Genomic DNA, 27,642 nt, shown 5'->3' with positions numbered 1-27,642 from the left:
ACTGAGTCACTTTGCTATACAGCAGTAATTAACACAGCATGGTAATTCAACTATATTTCAATAAAAAAATAAATTTAGGGACTTCCCTGGTGGTCCAGTGGTTAAGAATCCACCTTCCAATGCAAAGAACATGAATTCAGTCCCTGGTTGGGGAACTGGGACCCCACATGCACTGGGGCAACTGAGCTGGCTCACTGTAACTGCTGAGCCCACACGCCCCACAACTAGAGAAACCTGTGCATCCCCCAAAAAAGATCCTGTGTGCCACAACAAAGACCTGACACAACCAAATAAATAAATTAAAAATAAATAAATATTAAAAATAAATTAAAAAAACAAATAAATATGTTGAATTGAAATGAAATAATCTGGATAGGAAGAAATTATGGTGGTCTCTAGAAAACATGTTATTTTTGCCAAAATATAAATACAGACAATGGGCAATGAAAATAAGGTCTAAATAAAAGAACCTGCTGGGAAAATTTCAGGAGCTCCAGAAAGGAAGAAAACCTCTCAGGCAGAAGGTGTCCTGGAAGCATGCTCCTGGGGTTTAAAGGCACATTATTGGAGAAAAGACCCTTTGATGTAGAGAAAAAACACATCTCCTCTGGCACCAACAATCATGAAGTTTACTGGTTAAAATCATCCTGAATCTGGGGGAAAGGAGGAGCTTTATACATAAATCTCTTCTAGGTTCTCGTTCTCAAATCAGTGGATTGGCAGCTTGTCTGTTTCAGTCTCTTTAGTAGGTGGCTTGTTGAGTAGAAGGAAGGGTTGGCAACAGCAGGGCAACGAAGGTTGGACCCCAGGAAGCTGGGGTCATGTGCTGTGTGTTGGCCTCAGGAGGTGGATGAGTTTCCTGCAGTGTTTGGCAGAGGCAGGCCTGGGACTGCTGTGTGGCAGTAACTGATTCCCCAGAGAGAGCAAGGCTAATTTCTCACTGGCGCCCAGGGACACCAGCACCTGTGGGACAGAGAGAGATGACAAAACACGACATGCAGAGTACTCTCGTTTGGCCAAGCAATTCCCACTCTAGAAAAGAAAGCAAAAGAATATGAGCTCTCGGGGACTCAAAATAGATTATGTGGGAAAAGAAAGATTTTGGAGACAGGAACCACTATGACCAGACTACTTCCATTCTCTTTGGTCACAGACCATGAAACCAAGGCACCAAAGGACCCATGAACTTGTCCCCAGGAAGAGATAACAAACGCAGCAGCCAGAAGGTGAGACTCCCAACCATGGATCTAGACCAGTGTGAATTACCACCAAAAATCCCTTTTATTATTTCCCCACACAGACTACAGAAAATTCTGTAGTATATATCATCACCATCCTGTCAAAACTTCTCTTCTGCAAGAACTGCCCAATGCCACCACACGGAGCTATTATAATTTGGGGGTTTAGCTTTATCATGGGCTTCCCTGGTGGTTCAGACAGTAAAGAATCTGCCTACAATGTGGAAGACCTGGGTTCAATCTCTGGGTTGGGAAAATCCCCTGGAGGAGGGCATGGCAACCCACTCCAGTATTCTTGCCTGGAGAATCTACATGGACAGAGGAGCCTGGAGGGCAACAATCCATGGGGTCTCAAGAGTTGGACACGACTGAGCGACTAAGCACTCACAGCACACAACTTTATCCTAGGTAGATGTGTGCTTTTCAATTGGGCTGTTTATATACTGAAAATTGAGCAAAAAACAACAACAGAATAAAGCAGTGCTTAACAGCATGGGCTCTAGGAACAGGGGTCCTGGTTAAGAGTTCAAGCATCTACTTCAGGAGCCACGAGTTCAATCAGGAAGGGAACTAAGATCTGGTATCCCAAATGGCATGACCAAAAAGAACATGGGCTCTGGACTCAGACTCTTGAGTTCAAAAGTCCAATCCCACATGTTAGCTGTGTGACTGGGACAAGTGATTAAATTCTTTGTGCCTCAGTTTCATTGCCTGCCAAGTGAGAAGCATAGCTTAAACCAGATAATGAAGCTAAAATGCTAAGCATGGTACTTTTAATATGGTAAGCGCTAGAAAAGATAGCATCTTCATAGCCCTCAGAAAAAAATGACTCTCTGCCTCAGCACCTCTAGTCTTCCCTCCCCCTCTCCTGCATAGCTTCCAGAAGAGAGTAACATTGCTCCTTGACAACCCAAGCATTTCCAAGCCCAGTGGAGCCCTCTTCAGGCCCCTTCCCATCTCCCGGTGGGAGATATTAGGTGAAAAACTCATGTCCAAGTCATGCCCCCTGAGTTTCCTGCTCCCAGAGAAGGAGGCAGCTTGGGTTTCCAGATGTCCCAATTCCTTAGACTATCTCAGAAAAAATGTGAAAACAGCCCTGTTGTGGTGATTCACACTTCCCCTGGGATGTACCTGATGGATGCAGGGCTCCTGTCGGAGGCTGCGGAGAGCAACGAGGGCGGCTTCCTTCACATTTGGCTCGGGGTCTCCACACACCATCTCCAGGAGCCGCTGGGGCACTTGGCACTGTAGCAGCTCCTCCCCCAGACCCTCAGGCCCCAGGTTGCCCAGAGCTGATACGGCATTGCGCCGGATACCAGCCTGAGGATCTTCAAGCAACTGGGTCATACCAGGTACTGCGGCTGCCAGGGCAGGTCCCAGGGGACCAGCATGGTAGGCTGCGTTGCCTACAGCGAAGCTGGCTCCACGCCGCACAGCAGGGTCCTTGTCTCCGAGCCCCAGCAGCAGAAGGTTGAGCAGTCCTGCCTGGCTCTGCAGGGCCCCACGCAGGGCCATGCTGTGTTGGAGCAAGTGTCCCAGGAGCCCGTAAGTACGGGCTCGCACAGAAGTCTCTCGGTGGCTCAGGAGGCTGCGCAGGGGCCGATAGGATTCATCGGAGCCAGCCAGGAGTTCATGGATAAAAGACAAATGGCTAGGAGACAGTAACCGGGCAGTGTGGGCCAGGAGGGAGAGAAGGTCAGATGTCAGCAGAGGCTGGTCACCCAGGAGGGCAGTGGAGAGGAATGAGACAGTGGTTCTAGGGGAGGCAACCACTGTGTTCACAAACTGGTTGAGAAAAGCGGGATCTGAGAGAGCCAGGCGTGTGAGGAGACTGATGGGCAGCTCGGCTTGTGTCAATGGGAGATGGTGGCAGCAGACCTGAAGAAGGGGGAGGGGTGTGGGCAAAACAGTTGAGGGAGAGGGAGAATGCACTGCTGAGAAATAACAAGGAGCCCAAAACCTGGGAGAGAAGCCAAGTTCTGCAGAGAACACCACAGGGGGACGGAAGACCTGAGTTACAGCACCGCACGCGGGACAGACACAACCTGGCGCCTGGGAGAACGTGTCCTTCCCAAGGCCAGGCCGCAGTCTGCAAGGCCTCGGTCTCTCTGCCTTCAGAGACTCACTCACTGTTTAGTGCCAACAATCGCCAGAGAAGCAATTCCTGGCTTAGGAGCAGCGTCTCCAGGGCCCAGACCAGGATGAGAGAATCAAGAGAATCCAGACAAGGGACTGATGGAGAGAGGAGTCACCAGCCCAAGCTCCCACCACAGGCCTCTGTTCAGGCTTGCATGCTTCCTCCACTCCAGTCTCAGATGCTATATGCCTCCAGGGACCTGGGAGAGCCCTAGAGCTGTCAAGAAGTGAATGTGACACAAGGTTGACCACCTTCCTGCCTGGGTGGCTTCCCTGGTACCTGCAGTAGGTGGGCGGTGACTTCTGAGTCTGTGAGGTCAGCCAAGACACCTTCAAGGAGGTCAGCATCCACATCCAGGGCAAAAGGGAAGCAGAGGAGCTGGCAGACAGAGAGCACCACGACGGGGAGAAACTCAGACCCTTGTGGCCTAAGGAGGGCAGAGTGGAAGGATGGACTCGGTCTGGCTCACCCAGCCTTCCATATTCTTCCCCCAACCCTCCTTCCCCAACCTCAGTAATCATATTTCTTGTCTCACAGCTCAAGCTGTCAGCTCTTTCTCTCCTGCCTGCCCCCCCCGTCCATCCCATCCATAATAGCAGAATTGAAATTTTCAACTCACGCCTGGCCCAGGTAATGCAGGAAGCTGGGCGAAAGCAGATGCTTCAAGGTGGACATGAGGATACTTCCACGCTGAGACAAGTGACTCAGGCATAACTGGGGCTCCTGGGTAAAGGTGGCCATGGCCAAGCTCAACAGGGCTGCCATGCCTGAAAACACCAACAGTGGAGACCCAGTGGAGCAGGTAAGAGGCCTAGATGCATCCCCATGGTTCTCAGGGGCACCACCTGTTCCCTGATCCCTTCCCCATCCTACAGCAGCTCCCGCACAGACTCTGCCATCCCCTCCCAAGACAGCAGCACTAGTAGCCCTCGCCATAGGCCAACCCAGTTCCAGGCTGTTTCCTCTTGAAGAGGGATCAGTACACTGGCCCGACAAAAGGAGCCACGCTGTCGGAAGTGAGATACCTTGGGGTGAGATCAGTGTCCAGTCTGGCTCTGGGCTTTGTGGGCTGGAGAGCGACACCTCCTCTTCCTGTGTAGATGCCTCCTCAGGGAGCCTCAGAGCCATGAAGAAGCGGTGCCACAGAATGGTCCACATTTCTGAGCTGGCCATGTCCCTTATCGGATTACCCTTCCCTTGCTAAAGCCAAAATTGAGAAGGGGAGAAGGGGGAGGTCCAAGTCAGGAGTCAAAAATGCCTTTTTTTCACTCTTCTTCCTGATCTATGAGGAAGGGGAGTCCCAGAAACAATTCTTCCTGTTTTCCCACCTAAGATTTCCCTGTTGTCTCAGTTTTCTCTCTTATCACATCTTAACCCCCTTGACCTCTCAACCCATGTGTATGCTTACTGGAAACCAGGCAATTACAGCTTTCTTTCCACTGAATCCTAAGGGATGCAGCTGAATGGTTCCCCTTAAAGGGTCTGTACTGGTGCAGATGGGCCCAATCTAAGGCCATCACTGGTACTCTGAGAGGGGAGGTGACTGTGTGGTTTCTTCCTTCCTCTTGGCCAGCGGCCCCCCAAAGCGCCCAGTTTCTCTCTCCTTAGTTCCCACGCATCCTGGGATGCAGCTGTACCTGGGTAAGGAGCTGCAGCAGAAGGATGAGGAGGCCATCATAGAATCCACAGCCACCAGGTGGAGTCAGCCGGACCTGGTAGAGAGAGTCAGGAAGACAGCAGATCCCTGAGAGGGGTGAGCTGACCGCACAGACCTGCACAGCCAACTCCAAGTCAGGCAGAAGGAGCTCTTCTTTGGCCCAGAGTAGTGGGGAGAGTTCTTCTGGACTTAGGAGTCTTGGATGGATGGATGCACAGCGTGCTCAATTGTGTCCGACTCTTTGTGACCCCACAGACTGCAGTCTGCCAGACTCCTCTGTCCATGGAATTTTCCAGGCAAGAATACTGGAGTGGATTGCCATTTCCTCCTCCAGGGGATCTTCCTGACCCAGGGATCAAACCCACATCTCCTGCAGCTCCTGCAATGGCAGGCAGATTCTTTATCACTGTGTGTCTTGGTTCCTGCCTATTCATTCAACAACTATATCTGTCCTAAAGACACGCAGTTTGGTAGGGTAACCAGCCACACAAACAATTACAGTTTAGGAAGACACTGACTGAATAAAAGGCTGTGAGGTAGGGGCTGTGGAGAGGGAGGAGGGATAGCTGAGATGCTAACTTTGCCCTTAGAGGTAGGAAACGGATGGGATTCAAAGTTTCAAAGGCAGACAAGGAAGGAAGAAGGCACAGCTTATATAAAAGACAGGTCATGAAAGGCCACAGTGAATTTTTGAAATGTGGACTCTTTGGTAGAGGAGGATTAGAGAGCCCAGGGGTAATGGATGAGCTCTGTGTAGCCTGCTAGCAAATGTGGTCATTAACCCAGAAACTCCGTGGGAAGGTACTGAGGACCTACACAAGCTCCATCCATATAGGTAAGACTAGTGCCTGGTACTCAGCACATATTTATGTGTGAAATAACAACTGGTTGAGCAATAGGCAGGTTTTCCTTTAAGAAAGCTCACTTTGGCATCAGGGAAGAACACTAGAGAGTAGAGATCCTTCAGGAGGCAAGGGCCAGAGCCTGAGAGAGAGAGCAAGAGGGAGGGAAGGAGGGAGAAAGACGATGCCTCTTCCTCCCCTTTCAGAGGTCCTGTGTATTAACAATAAATCTAAAGCCCTGACAGTCGGGGCTCAGAGGGACCTATATTATCTGAGTGCAGAACGACAGGACAGGAAAGACTCCTGGATTCCCTCCAGGCTTACTGGAACTTCAGGCTTTTCTCCCTGAACACAGACCTTATCTGACTCAAAGAAAACACATCTCTGCATTCAGCGCTGGGAGGACTCACCTCTGCAGGGGCAGACAGGGCATGTGTGGCTGCAGCGATCCACTCCCCAGGCTGCAGGTCAAAAGTCACCCCTTGCTGACCAAGCTGCCCCAACAGACAGGCCGCCGCACTCTGTGGAGAGTCAGATGAGGAGGAGGAATGTCCCAATCTGAATGGTACTCAGGACAGGTGGAGAGGGTGTCTGTCTCCAGAAGAATGCCTCACAAACAGCTGCACATTAGGAAACAACTCTCCCGCTCCCAGAAGGTGGGATGATAGGGTGAAAAGGGGAGGAAGATGAACGCTGAGAACTCACCACGAGAGAGACGACGTGCGAATGCGTAAAGACGGTAGCAATCTCACTGCCTAGCTTCTCCATTCTGGAATAAGGAGATACATCAGGGATGCAGCCGTGTGAAAGGAGGCTGCTGAGTGACCTGCCCTCTCCCGTGGATGGCGCTTTCCACCAAAGCTGCATGTCCACCTCCAGGGCACAGAGTTGGTGGGAATCTAGGTCTCTTCTTTGCAGAGAAACCTTCACTCTGTCCTAGTCCCTCCCAAGGACAGGCTGTATGGTGTCACTCCACATAATCCATGTCAGGGTGACCCTACTTTATGACTCACCCAGAAGGCAGATCTTGGAGGCGAAGGACAAGAAGGGAGAGGAGGTAGAGAGTCACTTCAGTAGACTCTTCCCTATCTACTACCTTTACCTATAAAGGAAACCCAAGGCATCAGAGTGTCCTCTGATTGAGATGGTGGGACCCCCTAAGAGATGCCCACTTGTGCCACTGGCCTACCTTGCCCTGAGCCAAGTTCAACAGTGACTCCAAGGCCAGGGGTTCTTGCCCAAGAAGATGGCATAAGCGCTCACTAACATGGCAGCAGGAGTAGAGAACCTAAGGGGTGTGGGAAGCAGTTGGTCAGGGAGGCAGGTCCTAGACCGGAAGGCTCAGCTGAAAGCAGGCTAGCCTCTTGACAGATCTAGGGGTGTCAGAGAAATTCAGGCCATGTTCACCTCTTGCTGAGAGACTGAGATACAGACATGTCTCAGTTCTAGTGAGGACTGGCTGACAGCTGGGCTATCTCAGCTTAACTGATTTAAAAGCAAAAAGGGGTCCTCCTCTGTGGGAGGGCAACAGGGGGGGATGTCTCTCATCTCTCTCTGTTTCTTTCAGTGTCTCTTTCTCTCTCTTTCTCATTCCTGGAAGTGAAAAAGAAATCTGAGGGGCCAAGAGTTCTGGGCAGGCAGTACCTTGAGAAGGGGTAGGCACAAGATGGGATGCTGCAGGGCAGAGATGAGGGATGACCTCAGGTGGTTGCTGTCTTTGGTGAGCTGATCAGCCAGATGCTGAGCGATCTGTGGAGACATACCTGAAGACTCAATCCCATTCCCTTTATTCCAATCCTATTCTTCTCATATCTCCAACTAATCAGGACTCTCAACCCCTTGCTTGCCACACTTCCCCAGATTCACCAGGAACCTCAGACCTCATTCTATCCCCAGTCTTCATGCTCAGTGGAAAAGCAAAAGACAAGGCCTAGGTAAGTCCCACTGCAGGTGGGTACAGAGGAAAGTGTTGCTGGCCAAAGGGAGTGGGAAATCTGAACCCTGAACCCTTGAGCAAGCATCACTGGTGGCTTCAGATCAGCCACCCCACCACATGGGCAGTTTGTCATGGAGCTCTTCTATCAGCTGGCCAAGGGCCCTGGGATTCTGGCTACATCATGTTCGACAAGTAGCCCAAACCTAGTCGTTAGCATCTGCTTCTGGAAGTACTGAGTAAAGGCAGACAGAGAAGCTTGTTTTTCTGCTTTTCTGAGACACTGGGGCCAACCTCCCCAACTCTGGCAACAGCGACAACAAGAACAAATAACTGTAGTTCAGGACTTCCCAGGTGATCCAGTAGTCGAGAATCTGCCTGCCAGTGCAAGGGACACGGGTTTGATCCCTGGCTCAGGAAGATCCCACATGCAGCAGGGCAACTAATCCCATGCACCACAATCACTGAACCTCCACTCTAGAGCCTCTACTCTGCAACGACAGAGGCTACCATAATAAGAAGCCCACTCGCTGCAACTAGAGAGTAGCCCCTACTCTCTGAAACTAGAGAAAGCTTGAATGCAGCAACCAAGACCCAGAGCAGCCATAAATAAATAAATAAAATTTAAAATAAAAATTGAAAAAAAATTTGTAGCTTAGACCTGCTCCTTGGCTTCCCAGCAGCCTGGCAGCCCCACGGGAGCTGTGCACATGGCCGCCAGCACTGAAGAAATGGCTCCAGGCAGATCCTCACTCTGCTCCCGAAGCGGCTGGCTCACCTGGGGGGCTCCTGTGCAAAAGGCAAAGAATGCAGAAAGGCATGGGTTGTTTCAAATTCTCCCTTCTTTCTCTCAGTTCATAGTTACTTGCTGCTGCTGCTAAGTCGCTTCAGTCGTGTCTGACTCTGTGCGAGCCCATAGATGGCAGCCCACCAGGCTCCCCCATCCCTGGGATTGTCCAGGCAAGAACACTGGAGTAGGTTGCCATTTCCTTCTACGATGCATGAAAGTGAAAGTGAAGTCGCTCAGTCGTGTCCGACTCTTTGCGACCCCATGGACTGCAGCCTACCAGGCTCCTCTGTCCCTGGGATTTTCCAGGCAAGAGTACTGGAGTGGGGTGCCATCGCCTTCTCCGTCATAGTTACTTAACACTCGCTAAATGCCAGACATTATTCTAGGCAACCGGCAGGAAAAAGAGCAGTGCTGGTCCTGCTGACAAGTCAGTCAAGAGAACCTCCCTTCCCCATTTCCGTTACCTGGGGGGCTATGGAAAGGGAGCTGTGGAGCTGTCAAGCCATAAAGGAGCCCGTCCAACACAGCCCGATGTGTAGTCAGCAGGCTGGAGTAGAAGGCTTTGGAGACGGTCCAGCTATTCCCGTCCATGGCTTCACACAGAACAGTAAAGCACTAGGGGAGACAGGCAGGGTTCACATTAGCACATCAGAAACCAGACTGGACTCAGGGTAAGGAGCAAGCGTTCCCGGAGAACCTGAGAAAGGAGGAGGAAAACCCAGGGGGACCAGTTGTTGAATTCTAAGTATTCCTCACAGAGAAAGTGCAGAGTAATTGCCTTCATGTTTGGGAACAGGATTTTTAGGTGTCAATCCTACTTTGATCAGCTGCTCCCTAAATGATATTTCTCAAAGTAGTATCGTGGACCCCGAATATAAGAATTCCTGGGGATTCATGGGTCCTTCCCAACCCGGTCTTCAGAATTTATTCCAAACTCCCCATGCTACTCACAGCACAGTGACATATGAGAAGTGCTGACCAATAATGGGAGTCACTACTGGCCAAAATTTAGGTTAGACATTAACAGCTTCCTGACCAGAAAGGATGAGTGATGTTAAGACAGGCTCCCAGACTAGAAGGGATTGAATGGACTGCTAGCTGAAGGTAGGACTGCAGCCCACATCTGTGCTCCCAGTTGCCAGTCTGAAACTAATCAGACAATTGTTTCCTTCCTTGCACACGTTCCTCTCTTAACTGTCTCTTCTGAGACCAGTCAGAACTCGGCTATTTTCTCTTTCAATCCTCCCTTCCTGTCCCTCACATGCAGAGTTGATCCATCTAGGTTGCTAGTCTGTAGGACAAACAAGGTTGGGAATACTAGCTGATCTGTAAGTCTATTCAAGAAGAAATTACTTCTATTTGTGGTTCCCTAAAATAGGTCACACTGCATACTGCTTCTGCACCTTAATATACATTACTGTTTCTGCCTGGAACGTCCTGCCTGCTTCCTTGTCTCATCCACCTGGCAAACTTCTGGGCATCCTTCAAATCCTAGCAGAGATGATTTCCTTCTTCAAGATTTCTTCTATGATCCTACATACTTCCCCGATAATCCATTGGTTAGGACTCCACACTTCCCCAAGGAGGGGGGAGGGGAGGGGGGGGGGCGGGTCCCGACTTGATCCCTGGCTAGGGAACTAAGATCCTGCATGCTGTGTGGTGCAGCCAAAAACTAAAAAAAAGACTTTTCCTATGACACTCCAGGTAGTGTGAGTCTTCCTCAGTGGTGCTTCTGTGTTTTATATGAAGTTCTAGTGTTTTTAATTTACTTTATTACTTTTATACATTTTATTTTAATATTTATTTATTTGGCTGTACCATCTTGATTGCAGCATGTGGGATCTAGTTCCCTGGAGTCTTAGCCACCGGACCACAAGTGAAGTCCTTCTACTGTACTTTTCACACTGTTGTCCTTTATCACATTTATCCTACTAGACTAGCCCTGACCCTTGAAGATACAGACTTCCTCTAACTCAGATGGTATACAGCACATAGTTGGCAGGCAACAGACATTTGTTGTATTACTTGATCTAACTCTATACAGTCATGAGAAACAGAATGGGAGGAATATGGAGAAAAACAGAAATAGAAATCTGGAAGGGAGAGCAGATTACCATAAGGCTGTCCCTCCGCAAAGCCTGCTCGGAGTCATCTGGTTGGGCCAGCAGTTTCCCCAACAGGTCCAGAAAGAGGCTGGCGGCCTCCTGAAATACCTGTAGGCTGGAAAAAAATGAGTCCTGGTTTCTTCTCATCTCTCTATTAAATGCCCACATGTGGTGAATGGGTCAGTTCACGGCGGGTAGGAAAATCTCTGCAAAGGAACACATCAGAATGCTCTCCCTCTCTCTCCTCACACATACACACAGGGTCTCACATACACACCTCCAGGCCTCTTCTCTGCCATTTTCTCTAGCTTATTCCCACCCTGAGCCTTCCATTCAGTGTATGGTGACTACTGCTGACCCTTAGAACCTGAAATTCTGTGGGCAAATTTGGAGGTGACTCAAGGTCCTTAAAAGGACTTGCTGGAAAAAAAAAAAAAAAAGGACTTGCTATACTCTGAGAGGTCACTCAGCTGACCCTTAAACCTGTCACAAATCATGGCTTCTCCTTACTTAGGCTCTTCATAATGGGGAGGGGAAGAAATGGGGGTAGGAACTGAAGCCAAACTGGCCAGCAGCGCAAGACTGCCTCTCATCCCACCTGTCACCTGTCTGGCTCCTCTCCAGATTGAAGGTGCAGGCAAAGTAGGCCTGAATCACAGCCACCAGGTCCCGTACGAAGGCCCCATACCAACATTGCTGCCAGGGAAGAGGACAGAGAGTTAGCGAAACTCAGGGGACAGAAACAAAGACCAAGGGAAAAATGGGTCAGAGATCCAGTTAGGCTGACCAAACAGAAAGGGACAGAGTGAAGAGAACCTTTAGACAGAGAGAGGAGATCTCAAGGTCACAAGTGGTGGCCAACAGGCTATGAACAGCCCAAAATGTGTCCTGTTTGGTCTGGACAACATTTTGGAGTATAGCAGGTTATATTTTTCAAAATAGCACAAATTCTCTTCTAAATGCCTTAAAAACACTCAAGACTAACACTCATCAGCAGAGTGCACTTCCAGCCACCTGAGCCTTGGCCCAGTAAACACTTCTGCATTCCAGCCTCTCGGTTCAGCTGCGGCGGGACACAGCATGGGCACATGGATGTTGAGTCTCAACCTGAGCTCTCCTGCTGGTCGTCTCCATGACCATTTACAGGATAGTGTCTGTGGGTGAGTTAATCTATGAATATTGAGAAATTACACAGAAAAATCTGGATTTCCAGCTTCTCTCAGAAAACTGGAAGATGTGGCACCATAAGCCCATTTTCCCACCGAGCAAGAGTGAGCTGGATGGGCCTGGGCACGGGACCTCAGTTCTTCACATTCCTGCTATTCATACAGTCACACACAGTCTACTCCCCTGATGACGTTATCTGCCTGGCCTCGGAAGGCGTGAGAATTTGCAACTCATAATCTACTAAGTAGATAGGAAGAAGAGAAAGAAAAGGCAGAGGGGCCGATAGAGATGGCAGTTCGAAGAAAAGAAATCCAAAGAGAAGAAATGCCGGTCAGTCCTGAGAGGCAGCACTTACCTGCTGGATACTGTTGCTCTCCTGGCTGTGTGTGAGGAGACTAAGCAGCAGCCCAGGGAGCCCGGCCTCACGGCAGAAGGAATACAAGGGAACAGAGTCACTGCAGCTGGAGAGGAGACTGCTCAGTACCCGGAGTGCAGGAAGGATGCGGGGAGCACCCTCCAGGGCGCCTTTTAGGATCTGGGTGACACGAAGGAAAGAGACAGTAATCCATGTTGTGAGAGATAAAAGAGAGTTACAGATACCAAGTGTCCCCAAGAAGCTGACAAAGAAGACCCAGTGTTCTTACTCCTTTTTTTGGAAATCTAAAACCCAGAGAAGGAGAACAGAGAAACAGGGAAAGTGCACCAGGAAAGGGAACTATAGGTGGCCAGGGCCCCTGACTTAGAGGTGACTAAGGGGGAGCGGGATCTCCCCCTCAGTCAGTGACAGACCTAGTCACCATTCCTATCTGCTTCCTTCCTTCTCCAGCCCTTCACCTTAAAATAAAATGAAATGAAACCACACGCACATTTCTGACAATTAAAAACAATGGGCACAAAACAGTGCTGTTCAACTCCAGACAGACAAAACAGTATTATTCAGCTCTGCCTCTGGGGTTAACAAATTGCGACCTGCAGGCCAGATCCAGCCTACTACTTATTTTCATACAGCTTATAAGCTAAGGACAGTACTATATTTAAATGGTTATTTTTTACAAGGTTATTTTTCAAAAGAAGACTAACATTTACATCAAGTACTTGACAATATGCCACTCACCGTTCTAAATCTGCTCATTTATTTACTCAAATCTTTACAATAACCTCAGTTATTGTAGAGTAAATACAATTACCAACTTCATAGAGAAGCAGACTGAAGCTTCCAGACAGGTTAAGTAAACAGTCAATAATCACACACAGGGGGCTTCCCTGGTGGCTCAGTGGTAAAGAATCCTCCTGCCAATGCAGGAGACGTGGGTTTGATCCCTGGTCCTGGAAGATCCCACATCCCAGGAGGAGCAACTATGCCCATGCGCCACAACTACTGAGCCCTTGCTCTGGAGCCCAGGAGCTGCAAGTACTGAAGCCCATGCACCCTAGAGCCTGTGCTCCACAACAAGAGAAGCCACCTCGATGAGAAGCCCTTGTACTGCCACCAAGAGTAGTCTCCACTCACCACAACTAGAGAAAGCCTGGCAGCAAGAGACCTGGCACAGCCATAAATAAATAAACACACACAGTAGTTCAGCTGGAATTCCAACTCAGAAAGTCTTACCCTGGAGGCAGAGTTGTTAACCTCCTTTCCCACTGAAAAATTATCTGACACAAGGAGGCCATGTAGGGGCCAAATGAGAGGTGCAGGGTGCCAAGACAATGCAATGGTAAAAGGAGAGTCTTTTCAACCAGTGGTGCTGGGATGATTATATATCCACATGCAAAAAGATGAGTTTAGATCCCTACCTCAAAATACACATAAAAATCAACTCAAAATGAGTCAGAGACCTAAACATCAGAGCTAAAATTCTGGAAAGATTTTTTTTTTTAATATAGGAGAAAATCTTTAAGACTTTGGGTTTAAAAAAAGATTTCTTAATATAATATCAGAAGCAAAATCCACAAAGGGAAAAAATGGTAACTGGACTTCAAACTCCAAAACCTTTGTGCTTTAAAAGACATTCTTCTAAGAATAAAAGGACAGATTAAGACTGGGAGAAAAAATTTGCAAATCGCATATCTGATAAAGGTCTTATATCCAGAATATATAAAGAACTCTAACAACTCAATAAGAAGACAACTTTAAAATAAGCAAAGCAAATGATTAGATATTTCACCAAAGATCTACAAATGGCTGGTAAGCACACGAAAAAATGCTCACATTAGTCATTAGCAAAATGCAAATTAAAATAGCAATGAGATACTATTTTACACTCACTAGGATGACTATATTCAAAAAGACAGATAATAATACATGTTGGCTGACTTTATTTTTGGGGGTTCCAAAATCACTGCAGATGGTGATTGCAGCTATGAAATTAAAAGACGCTTACTCCTTGGAAGGAAAGTTATGACCAACCTAGACAGCATATTAAAAAGCAGAGACATTACTTTGCCAACAAAGGTCCGTCTAGTCAAGGCTATGGTTTTTCCAGTGGTCATATACAGATGTGAGAGTTGGACTATAAAGAAAGCTGAGCACCGAAGAATTGATGCTTTTGAACTGTGGTGTTGGAAAAGACTCTTGAGAGTCCCTTGGACTGCAAGGAGATCGAACCAGTCCATCCTAAAGGAAATCAGTCCTGGGTGTTCATTGGAAGGACTGATGTTGAAGCTGAAACTCTAATATTATGGCCACCTGATGTGAAGAGCTGACCCATTTGAAAAGAGAGAAGTTGGGAGGGATGGGATATTGGGAAAGATTGAAGGCAGGAGGAGAAGGGGACGACAGAGGATGAGATGGTTAGATGGCATCACCAACTCAATGGACATGAGTTTGGGTAAACTCCGGGATTTGGTGATGGACAGGGAGGCCTGGTGTGCTGTGGTTCATGAGGTCACAAAGAGTCGGACACGACTGAGCTACTGAACTAAACTGAACTGAACTGAATACATGTTGGCAAAGATGTAGAGAAATGAGGACCCTCATACATTGCTGGGAATGCAAAATGGTATAGCCACTTTGGAAAACCGATTAGCAGTTTCTTAAACATAAATTTACTATCTGACTCAGCAATTCCACTCCCATGCATAGGGCCAAGAGAAATGAAAAAATTCATTTCATTTCAAAACTAAATGTTCAGTTGTTCAATAGTGTCCAACTCTTTGCGATCCCATAGACTGCAGCACACCAGACTTCCCTGTCCATCACCAACTCCCAGATCTTACTCAAACTCATGACCATTGAGTCGATTATGTTATCCAACCATCTCATCCTCTGTTGTCCCCTTTTCCTCCTGCCTTCTATCTTTCCCAGCATCAGGGTCTTTTCCAATGAGTCAGGTCTTCGCATCAGGTGGCCAAAGTACAGTAGCTTCAGCTTCAGCATCAGTCCTTCCAATAAGTATTCAGGACGGATTTCCTTTAGGATGGACTGGTTGGATCTCCTTGCTGTCCAAGGGACTCTCAAGAGTCTTCTCTGAGACCACAGTTCAAAAACATCAGTTCTTTGGCACTTAGCTTTCCTTATGGTCCAACTCTCACATCCATACATGACGACTGGAAAAACCATATCTTTGACTAGACGGAACTTTGTTGGCAAAGTAATGTCTCTGCTTTTTAATATGCTATCTAGGTTGGTCACAGCTTTTTTCCAAGGAGCAAGAGTCTTTTAATTTCATGGCTGTAGTCACCATCTACAGTGATTTTGGAGCCCAAGAAAAGTAAGTCTGTCACTGTTTCCATTGTTTCCCCTTCCACATGCCATGAAGTGATGGGATCAGATGCCATGAACTTAGTTTTCTGAATGTTGAGTTTTAAGCCAACTTTTTCACTCTCCTCTTTCACTTTCATCAAGAGGCTCTTCAATTCCTCTTTGCTATCTGCCATAAGGGTGGTGTCATCTACATATCTGAGGTTATTGATATTTCTTCCAGCAATCTTGGTTCTAGCTTGTGCTTCATCCAGCCTGCCATTTCGCATGATGTTCTCTGCACAGAAGTTAAGTAAACAGAGTGACAACATACAGCCTTGACATACTCTTTTCTCAATTTGGAACCAGTCTGTTCCATGTCCAGTTCTAACTGTTGCTTCCTGACCTGCATACAAATTTCTCAAGAGGCAGGTCAGGTGGTCTGGTATTTCTATCTCTTGAAGAATTTTCCACAGTTTGTTATGATCTACACAGTCAAAAGCTTTGGCGTAGTCAATAAAGCAGAAGTAGATGTTTTTCTGGAACTCTCTTACTTTTTCTATGATCCAATGGATGTTGGCAATTTGATCTCTGGTTACTTTGCCTTTTCTAAATTCAGCTTGAACATCTGGAAGTTCTCGGTTCACATACTGTTGAAGCCTGGCTTGGAGAATTTTGAGCATTACTTTGTTAGCCTGTGAGATGAGTGCAATTGTGCGGTAGTTTGAATATTGCCTTTCTTTGGGATTGGAATGAAAACTGACCTTTTCCAGAAACGAAATGGAAAACATATGTTCACACAAAGATTTCCTCATGGATGTTCAAAGTAGCATTGCTTATAAAAGCCAAAAAGTGGAAACAACCCAAATTTCCATCAATTGGTGGAACAAATAAACAAAATGTGATATATACATACAATAGAATACTAATTAGCAATAAAAAGGAACTAAGTACCGATACAGGCTACAACATGAATGAAACCTCAAAAAACATGCTAAGAGAAAGAAGCCAAAGACTATCCACTGTATGATCACATTTACGTGAAATGTTCAGAAAAGGCAAATCTATGAGACAGAAACTCCTTGTAAGTGCTATGAGTAGGAATGATGATTAACTGTAAATAGCTAGGAATTACCTTTTTAGGGTAATGAAAATATTCTAAAGCTGAATTATGGTGATCATTAATATATCTGTATTAGAAAATAAAATAAATTGTTACATCTGTATTTTTAATTTTGTCAAAAATTTTGTAGAAATGTGTTTTCTCTCATTAGAGAAGTAGTTATGGGACTACCCTGGCAGTTCAATGGTTAAGACTTTGCTTTCCAGTGTAGGGAGTGTGAGTTCAATCCCTGGTCAGGGAGTTAAGCTCCCACATGCCTCTGGCCAAAAAAACAGAATATAAAACAACAGAAGCAATACTGTAACAAATTCAATAAAGACTTTAAAAATGGTCTACATCTAAAAAATCTTAAAAAAAAAAAAAGAAACAATTAAATGATATCCTCCATTTTTTTCCCTCTTGGCAGTCAATACCTAAAAAGGTTACAGCTGAAAGCTTTCTTATCCTTGCTCTGAAGAATACTTTTTCCCTTTAGAAAGAGAAACCCAAGGTCTGCTCTTTCTGTATTACTAAAAGAAATTACCAAGCCTCCCTGAATTAAACAGACAGTAGTGAAAGAACATTGGAAAGGGACTTTCTCCTTATGCTAATTAATGTTTTTTAACACCTCATCTGTGAAAACAGTCTCCAGTCCCATCCATGGTATCCTTCTGCCAGTTACCTGCTCTCCAGCCTCATGCACCTGACTCTGGATGCGCTGGCAGAAGTCAGGATTGCACAGCAGGGTGAGAGGGGCCTTCAGCCGGATGGGCACAGGCTCGGTAGTCTCTAGCAGGTATTGCCACTCATCATCGCTGTCTTGCTCCTGAGGTATCGGGGAGAGAAAGAGGTCAGGAGGCGTGTGTTAGGTTTGAGGCAATAGCTCCCACCCTGGGGAATCATGAAAGTAAAATGAAAGTGTTCGTTGCTCAGTCATGATGGACTCTTTGCAACCCCATGGACTGTAGCCCCCCAGGCTCCTCTGTCCATGGGATTCTCCAGGCAAGAATACTGGCGTGGGTTCCCATTCCCTTCTTCAGAGGATCTTCCCAAACCAGGGATCCAAGCCAGGTCTCCCGCATTGCAGGCAGATTCTTTACCTGGGAAGCCCAGGGAATCATGAAGTAACTGCAAAAAGCCAGTGACTCCTTTGGCACAGCTGTATTTTTTTCAGCCACCAATTTAAAAAGATACAATTGGCAGTATGTGAGAGGTCTTGAAAAGTCTCTTGGAGAACACTAGCATGTGTACATAAAGAGATACCTAGGAAAATGTCCACTGCATGGTTTATAATAACAACATCATAAAGCTAGTCAGTAAGGGAATAATAAATCATGGCACATCCATGTTAGGAAACACTAAGAAGTTATTAAAAAGACTAGGATTTCCCTGGTGGTCCAGTGGTTAAGAATCCGCCTGCCAGAGCAGGGGACACAGGTTGGATCCCACATGCCGTGTGGCAACTAAGCCTACATGCCACAACTACTGAAGCCCATGTGTCCTAGATCCTGTGCACCACCACAAGAGAAGCCACCACGCTATGAGAAGACTGCTCACTGCAACTAGAGAGTAGCCCTCTCTTGCCGCAACTAGAGAAAGCCTGCATGCAGCAACAAAGAACCAGCACAGCCAAAAATAAACAAACAAGCAAATCTTAGGAAAAAAAAAAGATCGTAGTACTAACAGTGCATCACTCATGTACCGTTTTTACCAAAAATGCATGACTTGAATCTAACCATGTGGAAGTATCAATCTGAGGAACATTCTACAAAATAACTGACCTGGGCACCTAAAAACTGTCAATCATGAAAAACAAGGAGAGAGGTATAACAACTAAATGCAATGAATGACACTGGACTGGATTGTGGATTGGGAGGAAAATGTGTTTTTGCTATAAACATTACTGGAGCAATTGGGAAAATCAAAATATAGATTGTAGATTAAGGAACAGAACCATATCAATGTCAGATTTCTGACTTCTATAAATTGTACTGAGGTAGTGCAAGTGCATCACCTAGCTCTTAGCAAATATGCACTAAAGTCTTTGGCAATGAAGGGGCATATCTGCAACTCACCCTAAAATGAATTTTAACAACTGGTGAATCTGAGTAAAAGGGTATATAGGAATTCTTGGTGCTATTTTCACAATTATTCTTTAAATTTGAAACCTTTTCAAAATAAAAAGTTAAAACCCTAAAAAAACAAAAGATTAAAGTAGATGTAGAAAAATCTTAACAACAGATTATACAGTAATAGATGCATGAGGCAAAACAATACCTACAGTCTGGACTCAGTAATGTAAAAACAGCCAAACGATATATTCTATGTAGCTACATACATACATATAAAACCACAGAAAGTCTGGAAGGAGACAGATACCTTGGGACTGAGATAAGGCTAAGGGGGACTTTCCTTTTTACTAATGTACTCCAATTTTTTATAATTAAATGTTCACATACTATGCAATTAAAATCTATGAATAAGAAGGAAGCAATTTTTAACACAAGGGGACTCATCCTTAGATGGTTGGGAATCACTGCTACAGAAAACCACTACCAAGACCTAACACCCATGGCAGGCACAAAGTCAAGAGGAACCTCTAGGGCTCACCTCATTTTCCAGATCCACTGCATCAAGGCTCTGTTGGCCCATCACCTCTGGCCTCAGCTCTGGGAACGCTCGCTCACAGTCCTGAGTGATCCAGTTTTCCCTGCCAGAGGAAGCAGGGAGTAGGATGAGTTCCAGACCTGTGAGGCTTAGTGTTAACTTGTCCCTCCCTCTAGGTCCAGTGTAGGAATGGAAAGCCATAGAGGACTGGCTAGAGGAGATCTTCTAGGATCTGGCCAGGACAGCATATGTTCATTACACACATATCCTTGACTGCCTCCCACTGTGAACCTTATTTTCATATCTACCTTGGTGGTTTTCCCCTGTAGCTCTCAACTCAAATAATCTTTCCGTGTGTTTGGAGATGATTTTTTTTCTTTTTGGTTAATGTACAACTGAGACATAGAGAAAGGAAAGTTACCATGTTTCCTGATGAAATCAGGAAAGCATCTAGAATCAGAATTCAAGAACCCAAAACTTAGACTCCCAGAGCCCTGTCCACATTTAGGCAGTGATGAGTGACAGGAACCATGCTGCATTTGCTTTGACTGGAGCCAAAGCTCTGCAAATCATGTCATCCTATAGATCCTGGGCTCTACCCTCCTCACCGAGGTGCAGGGGGCGCCTCTCCAGCACCCCACTCAGCCCAGCTGCTCTTCATTTCTGATGCTACAACCCCAGTTAAGAGGCCTGGTTCCTGAGGAGTGTCCTTGAGTTTGGGCAGAGGGGCTGTGCCAGGAGCCACCTTGCTGGTCCTATCCTCTTGCTCAAGGGGAGGTCCTGTGTTCTGGTGTTTCTGCAGGAAATGGGCAGGAGACACTGAGTCAGAACTATCTGGTTGCCATAAGACACTATGAATTTCATTCGAAGCCCTTTCCCAACCCTAGAAAGTCACCCTCCTGCTCTAGCTTCCCCAGTCACTAGTCTGGCTAGGTCACACATACCCCTCTGCCCCCACTCACCTTCTGCTTGGCCTCCTCAGCCATGCGTTTACAGGCTTGCCGCAATATGTGAGATCGATTGCCCTTGGGGGCCAGCCGATGAGCCTGTTGGTCCTTTAGGACCTGAAGTTCTGGGGGTAAGCGACTGGTGAATGGGGTACCAAAATCTGGGCCTGCTGGCTCGGTTAGTACTGCAGAAAGAGAAGAGGGAACACATGATCATGCTGGAGCTGTGCCACTGTTTCCACCTGGCCAGAAACAATGGTAGCATCTTCAGGCTTCTGTGCAAAGAGGCCCTTCAGTCAAAGTGACAAAGAGGGAAGGGGGTTGCAAGGGAAGTGCAAGGGTCATGCAAAAGGCTAAAAAGAAAATTCAAGCCGGAGGGGTAAAGAATATACGTTGGATCCAGATGTTGGGGCCAGGGCTTATATTGGGTAGAAGTGCGAGAGCGCTGGGAACCCTAAGGACTCACTGGTGACTCGACCAGCAATAAAGGGGTGATGTAAGAGGTCTGGCCAGGACAGACGCTCCCGGGGGTCCTTGGTGAGCAGTCCCTGAAGGAAGTTCTGTGGAAAGAAAGGATACCTCATCAGTCTGCGCTTCTCCATGGGCTCTCAAACTCATCAGAACTGGTCAACCAAGACTTTTTTAAAAAAAAAAACTTATTTATTTATTTGGCTGTGTTGGATCTTAGTTGCAACACTTGGGAGCTTTTGTTGCAGAGCACAGACTCTCTAGCTATGGCACATGGGCTTAGTTGCTCCATGCCATGTGGGATCCTGGTTCCCCCACCAAGGATCCAACCCACGTCCCCTACATCGCAAAGCAGTTTCTTAACCAATGGACCACCAGGGAAGTCCCCAGAGTGCATTCTTCCAGCAGACATGTCTTAAAAGCTGAGCACACACACATTTATTTATTGTATGCTCGCCATGCAGGGATCAAACCCATGCCCCTTACAGTGGAAGCCCGAGTCTTAACCACTGGACCACCAAAGAAGTCCCTCCTTTGTTCAGATTCTTTTTGGTCATTATTTGGGCCTCCTTAACTAAATAGGTTTGGGAGAAACTTGTCTCTTTTCATCTTAGCTAAAATAAAGGAAAGTTATAATGAGATTTTACTCTGGGAGAAGGCTGCATTTAGACTTTATTGAAGGCTCAAATCAGGCCCTTGAAATAAAAAGGGTCAACTCTTTTTCCTCCCTCCCTGGCCTACTGAGATTTAACTGCAATGAACAGTCACCATCTCTATACTCTGCTCCTAATAAGTGAGCTAGCTCCACTAGCTCTGGCCATTTGGATATCTAAAGATTGTTCCTTTCAGGAAGAGGACTGATGGCTCTGTTGGCAAATCTAGAAATCATTCGGACATTGCATCTGATAGGAAATTAGGAGAATAGAGACTATGTAAAGGAGAAAAGGAAAGATATAAGCATCTGAATGCAGAGTTCCAAAGAATAGCAAGAAGAGATAAGAAAGCCTTCCTCAGCTATCAGTGCAAAGAAATAGAGGAAAACAACAGAATGGGAAAGACTAGGGATCTCTTCAAAAACATTAGAGATACCAAGGGAACATTTCATGCAAAGACAGGCTCGATAAAGGACAGAAATGGTATGGACCTAATAGAAGCAGAAGATATTAAGAAGAGGTGGCAAGAATACACAGAAGAGCTGTACAAAAAAGAGCTTCATGACCCAGATAATCATGATGGTGTGATCACTCACCTAGAGCCAGATATCCTGGAATGTGAAGTCAAGTGGGCCTTAGAAAGCATCACTACGAACAAAGCTAGTGGAGGTGATGGAATTCCAGTTGAGCTCTTTCAAATTCTGAAAGATGATGCTGTGAAAGTGCTACACTCAATATGCCAGCAAATTTGGAAAACTCAGCAGTGGCAACATGACTGGAAAAGGTCAGTTTTCATTCCAATCCCAAAGAAAGGCAATGCCAAAGAATGCTCAAACTACCACACAATTGTACTCATCTCATACGCTAGTAAAGTAATGCTCAAAATTCTCTAAGCCAGGCTTCAGCAATATGTGAACCGTGAACTTCCAGATGTTCAAGCTGGTTTTAGAAAAGGCAGAGGAACCAGAGATCAAATTGCCAACATCCGCTGGATCATGGAAAAAGCAAGAGAGTTCCAGAAAAACATCTATTTCTGCTTTATTGACTATGCCAAAGCCATTGTGCGGATCACAATAAACTGTGGAAAATTCTTCGAGAGATGGGAATACCAGATCACCTGACCTGCCTCTTGAGAAACCTATATGCAGGTCAGGAAGCAACAGTTAGAACTGGACATGGAACAACAGACTGGTTCCAAACAGGAAAAGGAGTACGTCAAGGGTATATATTGTCATCCTGCTTATTTAACTTATATGAAGAGTACATCATGAGAAATGCTGGGCTGGAAGAAGCACAAGCTGGAATCAAGATTGCCAGGAGAAATATCAATAACCTCAGATATGCAGATGACACCACCCTTATGGCAGAAAGTGAAGAGGAACTCAAAAGCCTCTTGATGAAAGTGAAAGAGAAGAGTGAAAAAGTTGGCTTAAAGCTCAACATTCAGAAAACGAAGATCATGGCATCTGGTCCCATCACTTCTTGGGAAATAGATGGGGAAACAGTGGAAATAGTGTCAGACTTTACTTTTTGGGCTCCAAAATCACTGCAGATGGTGACTGCAGCTATGAAATTAAAATACGCTTACTCCTTGGAAGAAAAGTTATGATCAACCTAGATAGCATATTAAAAAGCAGAGACATTACTTTGCCAACAAAGGTCTGTCTAGTCAAGGCCATGGTTTTTCCAGTAGTCATGTATGGATGTGACAGTTGGACTGTGAAGAAAGCTGAGCGCCGAAGAATTGATGCTTTTGAACTGTGGTGCTGGAGAAGACTCTTGAGAGTCCCTTGGACTGCAAGGAGATCCAACCAGTCCATTCTAAAGGAGATCAGCCCTGGGTGTTCACTGGAAGGACTGATGCTAAAGCTGAAACTCCAATACTTTGGCCACCTCATGCGAAGACTTGACTCATTGGAAAAGACTCTGATGCTGGGAGGGATTGGGGGCAGGAGGAGAAGGGGACGACAGAGGATGAGATGGCTGGATGGCATCACCAACTTGATGGACTTGAGTTTGAGTGAACTCCGGGAGTTGGTGATGGACAGGGAGACCTGGTGTGCTGCAATTCATGGGGTTGCAAAGAGTCAGACATGACTGAGTGACTGAACTGAACTGAACTGAACTGAAAGGGAGCAGTAACTGTTTCTGGGATCTTGACATTTCTTCTTCATTTTGATATAGGACCACCTGGAAGACTCGAAGGCTTGGCAGACCTTAGGTCACCCTCCCAGAATAAGCCCCTGCAGTACAAAGGCAAGGCAGCTTGCCCCAGCTCCTGCATTAATTCAGTAACTTCAAAGTGCAACCCCAGCTCTGGGAAAAAAAACTGTGGAAAAGGGAATAGGACAGAGACAGGTTTCTGATGCAAAAGCAATCTGTCAGTATCCATTACCTTGAAGCAAGGACTAATGGTGGGGGGCCAGCGCACAGGGTCCTTGAGAATAAGGCTGACCAGCTGAAAGATGCTCGTGGTATAGAAGGGAGGGGTGCCTACTGCCAGCTCATACAATATGCAGCCCACCGACCAGAGGTCCGCAGTGTGGTCGTAAGGTCGTTCCTCCACCAGCTCTGGGGACATGTAGAGTGGTGTGCCTTTGATGGATGTTAGCACCATTGTGTTAGTGCTCATAGCCCGGGCAAACCTGCAGGAGATGATGGAATGGCAATGGAGTGAAGATATTCAGTAAAAACTAGAGCTGCTCACTGCTAACTATTACTGTGTGAGATCTCCCCAACCTGAACAGAGAGAATGCCTTCTAAAAGACCCAGGAGGAATCCCATTCTCCAGCCCAGGTTCTAAAAGGAGGCCCAGGGAAGTCAAGTATACAGTACACGGCTCCCTGCAAAACCAGAAGTGGCGACACAAGGTCAGGCTCCTCACCCAAAGTCACAGAGCTTGATACCACCACCCTTGGCAAGAAGGATGTTCTGAGGCTTCATGTCTCGGTGGAGGATACGGTGGGAATGCAGGTAGTACAGGGCTGACACCAACTGGGCAGCAATGGCCTGAACCTACAGGTCAAACAGTCAGGTGGGAGGAAGCAAGGAGAGGTAAAAGGAAGGAGCCCAAGGACTCCACCCTAATAGTTCTGTAGACATGACCTTCTCTTCCCTCCCTTTCTTCCAGAGCATCACACCATATCTTTCCTAGTTCTTGTATTTCATTTGTTTATTCATTTGTTTGAGGAAAATAAATTGAGTCTCACTGACTAGCTGCATGACCACAGGCAAATTTTCTTGTGCCTCACAGATTCATCATCTATTGATAAGGCAACAATAATGATTTTACTTGTCTCATAGGATGATTGTGAGGATTCAAATGAGTTCAAGCATGTAAAGTGATGGAACACTCAGAATGGTGCCTGGAACTTAGTAAGCATTCATATATATTATATGAATTATATATTCATATATATTAACTGTTATTACATAAAACAAAGTCCCTGTTCCCAAGAGCTGTAGCCAAACAAACAAGACAGACAAAATAAACAAGGTGATGACTTACAAATAATGATGGTTGTTTGGAAGGAAGCAGAATGCTGTGACAGGGAAGTCCTGATGGGGGCCTACTTGCCAGAGTACACAAAAATCCCTGGAATGAATATGGCTGGAGAATGTGTTCAACCTACTGCTAACTACTGTGTCTTGGTGGTAAATCCTGCCTTAACCACAACTCTTATCCCTTCCTGTCTCTCTGGTACCACCACACCTGGACTTCTTTCCTAAAGGTGCCTAACAACAGGAATAATATTAGCTCCCTAAAATAATAGCTAACTATTGAATAGTGTGTGTCAGGTACTCTTTCAAACACTTTACATGAATCAACTCATTGATCTTCCCATTAATGCCTTACGAGGTAGACATTATTATTATTTCCATTTTAAAATGAGGAAACTGAGTAAAGAGAGGCTAAACTAAGTTGCCCAAGAAGACCCAGCTAGAAAGTGTCAGACCTAATCTCTGTATTCAGAGAACTTGGGTTCCAGTTTTCACATACCTTACTGTCATACCACATTGCCTCCACATACACACAGACTCTTATATTTTACTCAGGAGATTTCAGAATAGAGACTCTCTGCACCCTCAGCTCTCCCTACAGTTCTTAACCTGAGGAGAGGTCAGGGGCGGGAGAAGTTTGAGCCGGGAATACCTGGTCTTCTGGAAGTTTTCCGTCATCTTCGAGGATCTGAAAGAGCTCTCCTTCAGCATAGTCTGTCACTACCACCACCTGCAGGGAATAGGCAGTGCTGCTGATGGCTCCAAATGTATGCATTTTGGGGCTGGGAAATTCCTGGGACCCTTCCTCTTGGGGAGAAGTGACCCCCCAAACCAAAGCACACCTCTTTTTCAGTTTCAAAGCTATCAAGCATATGCACAATGTTGGGGTGCCGCAAACCCCGCATGATTTCAATCTCCCGTTGCAGATTCCTCAGCTCCTTCTCTGAGCGTCCCAATTTTGGAATGAACTTCAGGGCCACCACCTGTCAGTGGTAAAGTCAAGAGTCAAGGCCTAATCGAACTATTGAAACATCAGCATCAGGGCTCTGGAGCTGACTTTAGATTGTCTGAGAACAATTCTCACTGTACTTTGCTAGTCTCCCAATCCACCTTACCCATGGTACCCTCCATGGGTAGCCTCCAACTGACCTTACCCAGGCTTCCCCTGCCTCTTGCCCTAGGAGGAAACTGCCTTTGTCAGTTAGATCCTTTTGGTGGATTCTGGGACAGGTGTTCTGATCTGGATAAAGAACTCAAGGTTTAAGGGATTTAGGAGAAAGGGAAGGAAGGAAAAATTAAGAGGGTAGAATAGAGCTCAAGTGGTTTATCCCTTCCTATATGGTAAGTGGAAGTGTTAGTTGCTCAGTCGTGTCTGACTCTTTGAGACCCCATGGACTGTGGCCCACCAGGCTCCTCTGTCCATGGGATTTCCCAGGCAGGAATACTGGAGTGGGTTGCCATTCCCTTCTCCAGATCTCAAACCAGGGATTGAACCTGGGTCCCCACACTGCAGACAGATTCTTTACAGTCTGAGCCACCCAGGAAGCCCCAGATACTACTACTACTTCTAACAATAACTTGTTGTTTGCTAGGTACCAGACACTGTGTCAAGTGATTCAGTGTGACATCACACTTAATCCTCAAACCCCATCACTCAGACACTATTCTTAATTTCGTTCTGTAGATGAGAAAACTGAGACAGAGAAAGGTTGAGTAACTTGTCTATAGTTCTAAGACTAGAAAGTGGTGGAGCTGTGATCTGAACCCAAGTAAGCCAATTTCAGAGCTCATATTCCATAAGTATGAAGGAGTCAGTGTCTTAGGAACACAGGTCACTGCTCTGGTCCCATACTCCACTGGGGTTCAGAGTGTGGAATCCCACCCAAGAGATGTCCCTCCTTGTTCACCACCTGAGCACTGTATTTTCTTCGACCCTTGTACACCCTCCCAAAAGAGCCTTCTCCAATCATCTCCAATACGTGGTACTTTTCCATGACAGAGATTTCAGGATCACTCTGAAGGAAGGGAGATGGTGACGAAGGGCTTCAGCTCCAGGGACAGTTCCACACATCTGGGAGGCCTGGCTCGGGCACAGAAGAAAGGTTAACGTTAGCCGCCTTGCCTTTTCTTTTTTTTTCGTAACAATCCAGGTCTCATAAACAAGGTAGGGTGTAGTGGATGAAAAGATGTTATCTTGAAGCAGACCGCCTCCTGTAGGTCTTCCTTTTCTCCTGCTGCCCCCCAACCAAACCTCGTTCCCACCCAACCCCGAGACCCATTCCCCGTCCACCCAGCCTAGCCCGCCCGACCCTAGCCCCCTTCACTCGGCCTCTCCCCTCGGCCCCGCCCCCTCTACTCAGCCTCACGCCCCCCCCGACCCCGCCCCCTCCGCCCAGCCTCGCTCCCGCCGACCCCGCCCCTCTCCGTCCAGCCTCGCCCACCGACCCCGCCCCTTCCAGCCACCCCAAAGTTCCTGCCACTGCCACCCTCCTCTGCACCCTCACCCCGCGCGCTCAGCGGACAGGAGTCCCTCCCTTACTCCCAGCCTAGGAGCTTCAAGCTCCTCAGGCCGAGGGACGTCGGCCCTGGCCTTCAGCTCCGCCCCTTCTGGCTGCCTTCGTACTTTGCCTGAGTTAGCGTTCTTCTCCACCCCCACTGCCGGTCTCTTTAGACTCACACTGTTACCAATTTTACTCGGTAGAACTGGTCAGAGGTTCGGAGAACAAAGAGGTTCAGGGGTGTGGGCGAGACAGTGGGCCGCCCATAGGCACTTCCTACGGGCACTTCCGAACCGTCCCTTGGCCATCAGGACCATC

At 46.8% G+C, this 27,642-nt stretch overlaps 1 protein-coding gene across 3 annotated transcripts; it reads right to left on the bottom strand.

Moving 5' to 3' along the window:
* Nucleotides 1-608: 608 nt before the first annotated feature.
* STK36 (serine/threonine kinase 36) lies at nucleotides 609-27,638 on the bottom strand. Of its 3 annotated transcripts, none has more exons than XM_006048170.4 (27): nucleotides 27,504-27,638; nucleotides 26,737-26,906; nucleotides 25,669-25,809; nucleotides 25,479-25,556; nucleotides 24,210-24,340; nucleotides 23,721-23,970; nucleotides 20,671-20,764; nucleotides 20,220-20,389; nucleotides 19,866-20,053; nucleotides 19,261-19,360; nucleotides 17,333-17,476; nucleotides 12,225-12,404; nucleotides 11,301-11,398; nucleotides 10,712-10,817; nucleotides 9,062-9,212; nucleotides 8,469-8,596; nucleotides 7,519-7,623; nucleotides 7,064-7,162; nucleotides 6,888-6,976; nucleotides 6,580-6,643; nucleotides 6,285-6,395; nucleotides 5,013-5,087; nucleotides 4,401-4,575; nucleotides 3,995-4,142; nucleotides 3,655-3,802; nucleotides 2,370-3,116; nucleotides 609-963 (listed from the first exon to the last, which is right to left on the bottom strand). In XM_006048170.4, the coding sequence occupies exons 2-27, from the start codon at nucleotides 26,818-26,820 to the stop codon at nucleotides 820-822; spliced, it is 3,948 nt and encodes a 1,315-aa protein (XP_006048232.3). In that variant the 5' UTR covers nucleotides 26,821-26,906; nucleotides 27,504-27,638; the 3' UTR covers nucleotides 609-819. The 3 variants fall into 3 exon arrangements, with proteins under 3 accessions (XP_006048232.3, XP_025134032.3, XP_006048231.3); XM_025278247.3 differs by lacking the exon at nucleotides 27,504-27,638 and adding an exon at nucleotides 27,325-27,434; XM_006048169.4 differs by lacking the exon at nucleotides 27,504-27,638 and adding an exon at nucleotides 27,331-27,430.
* Between the last annotated feature and the right edge of the window lie 4 nt (nucleotides 27,639-27,642).

Source organism: Bubalus bubalis, chromosome 2 (genome assembly GCF_019923935.1).
Source record: "Bubalus bubalis isolate 160015118507 breed Murrah chromosome 2, NDDB_SH_1, whole genome shotgun sequence".
NCBI classification, from domain to species: Eukaryota; Metazoa; Chordata; class Mammalia; order Artiodactyla; family Bovidae; genus Bubalus; species Bubalus bubalis.
The sequence above is the reverse complement of the archived record's forward strand: the minus strand, read 5'-3'. Positions and strand labels throughout refer to the sequence as shown.

What these genes read in the sequence shown, in the direction of transcription:
- STK36 (XM_006048170.4), bottom strand. Translation starts at nt 26,820, where the DNA reads ATGGAAAAGTACCACGTATTGGAGATGATTGGAGAAGGCTCTTTTGGG. An exon ending in GAAAACTTCCAGAAGACCAG is followed by an intron (nt 24,341 to 25,478) that starts GTATTCCCGGCT and finishes TTTGACCTGTAG; the next exon opens with GTTCAGGCCATTGCTGCCCA. An exon ending in ATCAAGCTCTGTGACTTTGG is followed by an intron (nt 23,971 to 24,209) that starts GTGAGGAGCCTG and finishes CATCTCCTGCAG; the next exon opens with GTTTGCCCGGGCTATGAGCA.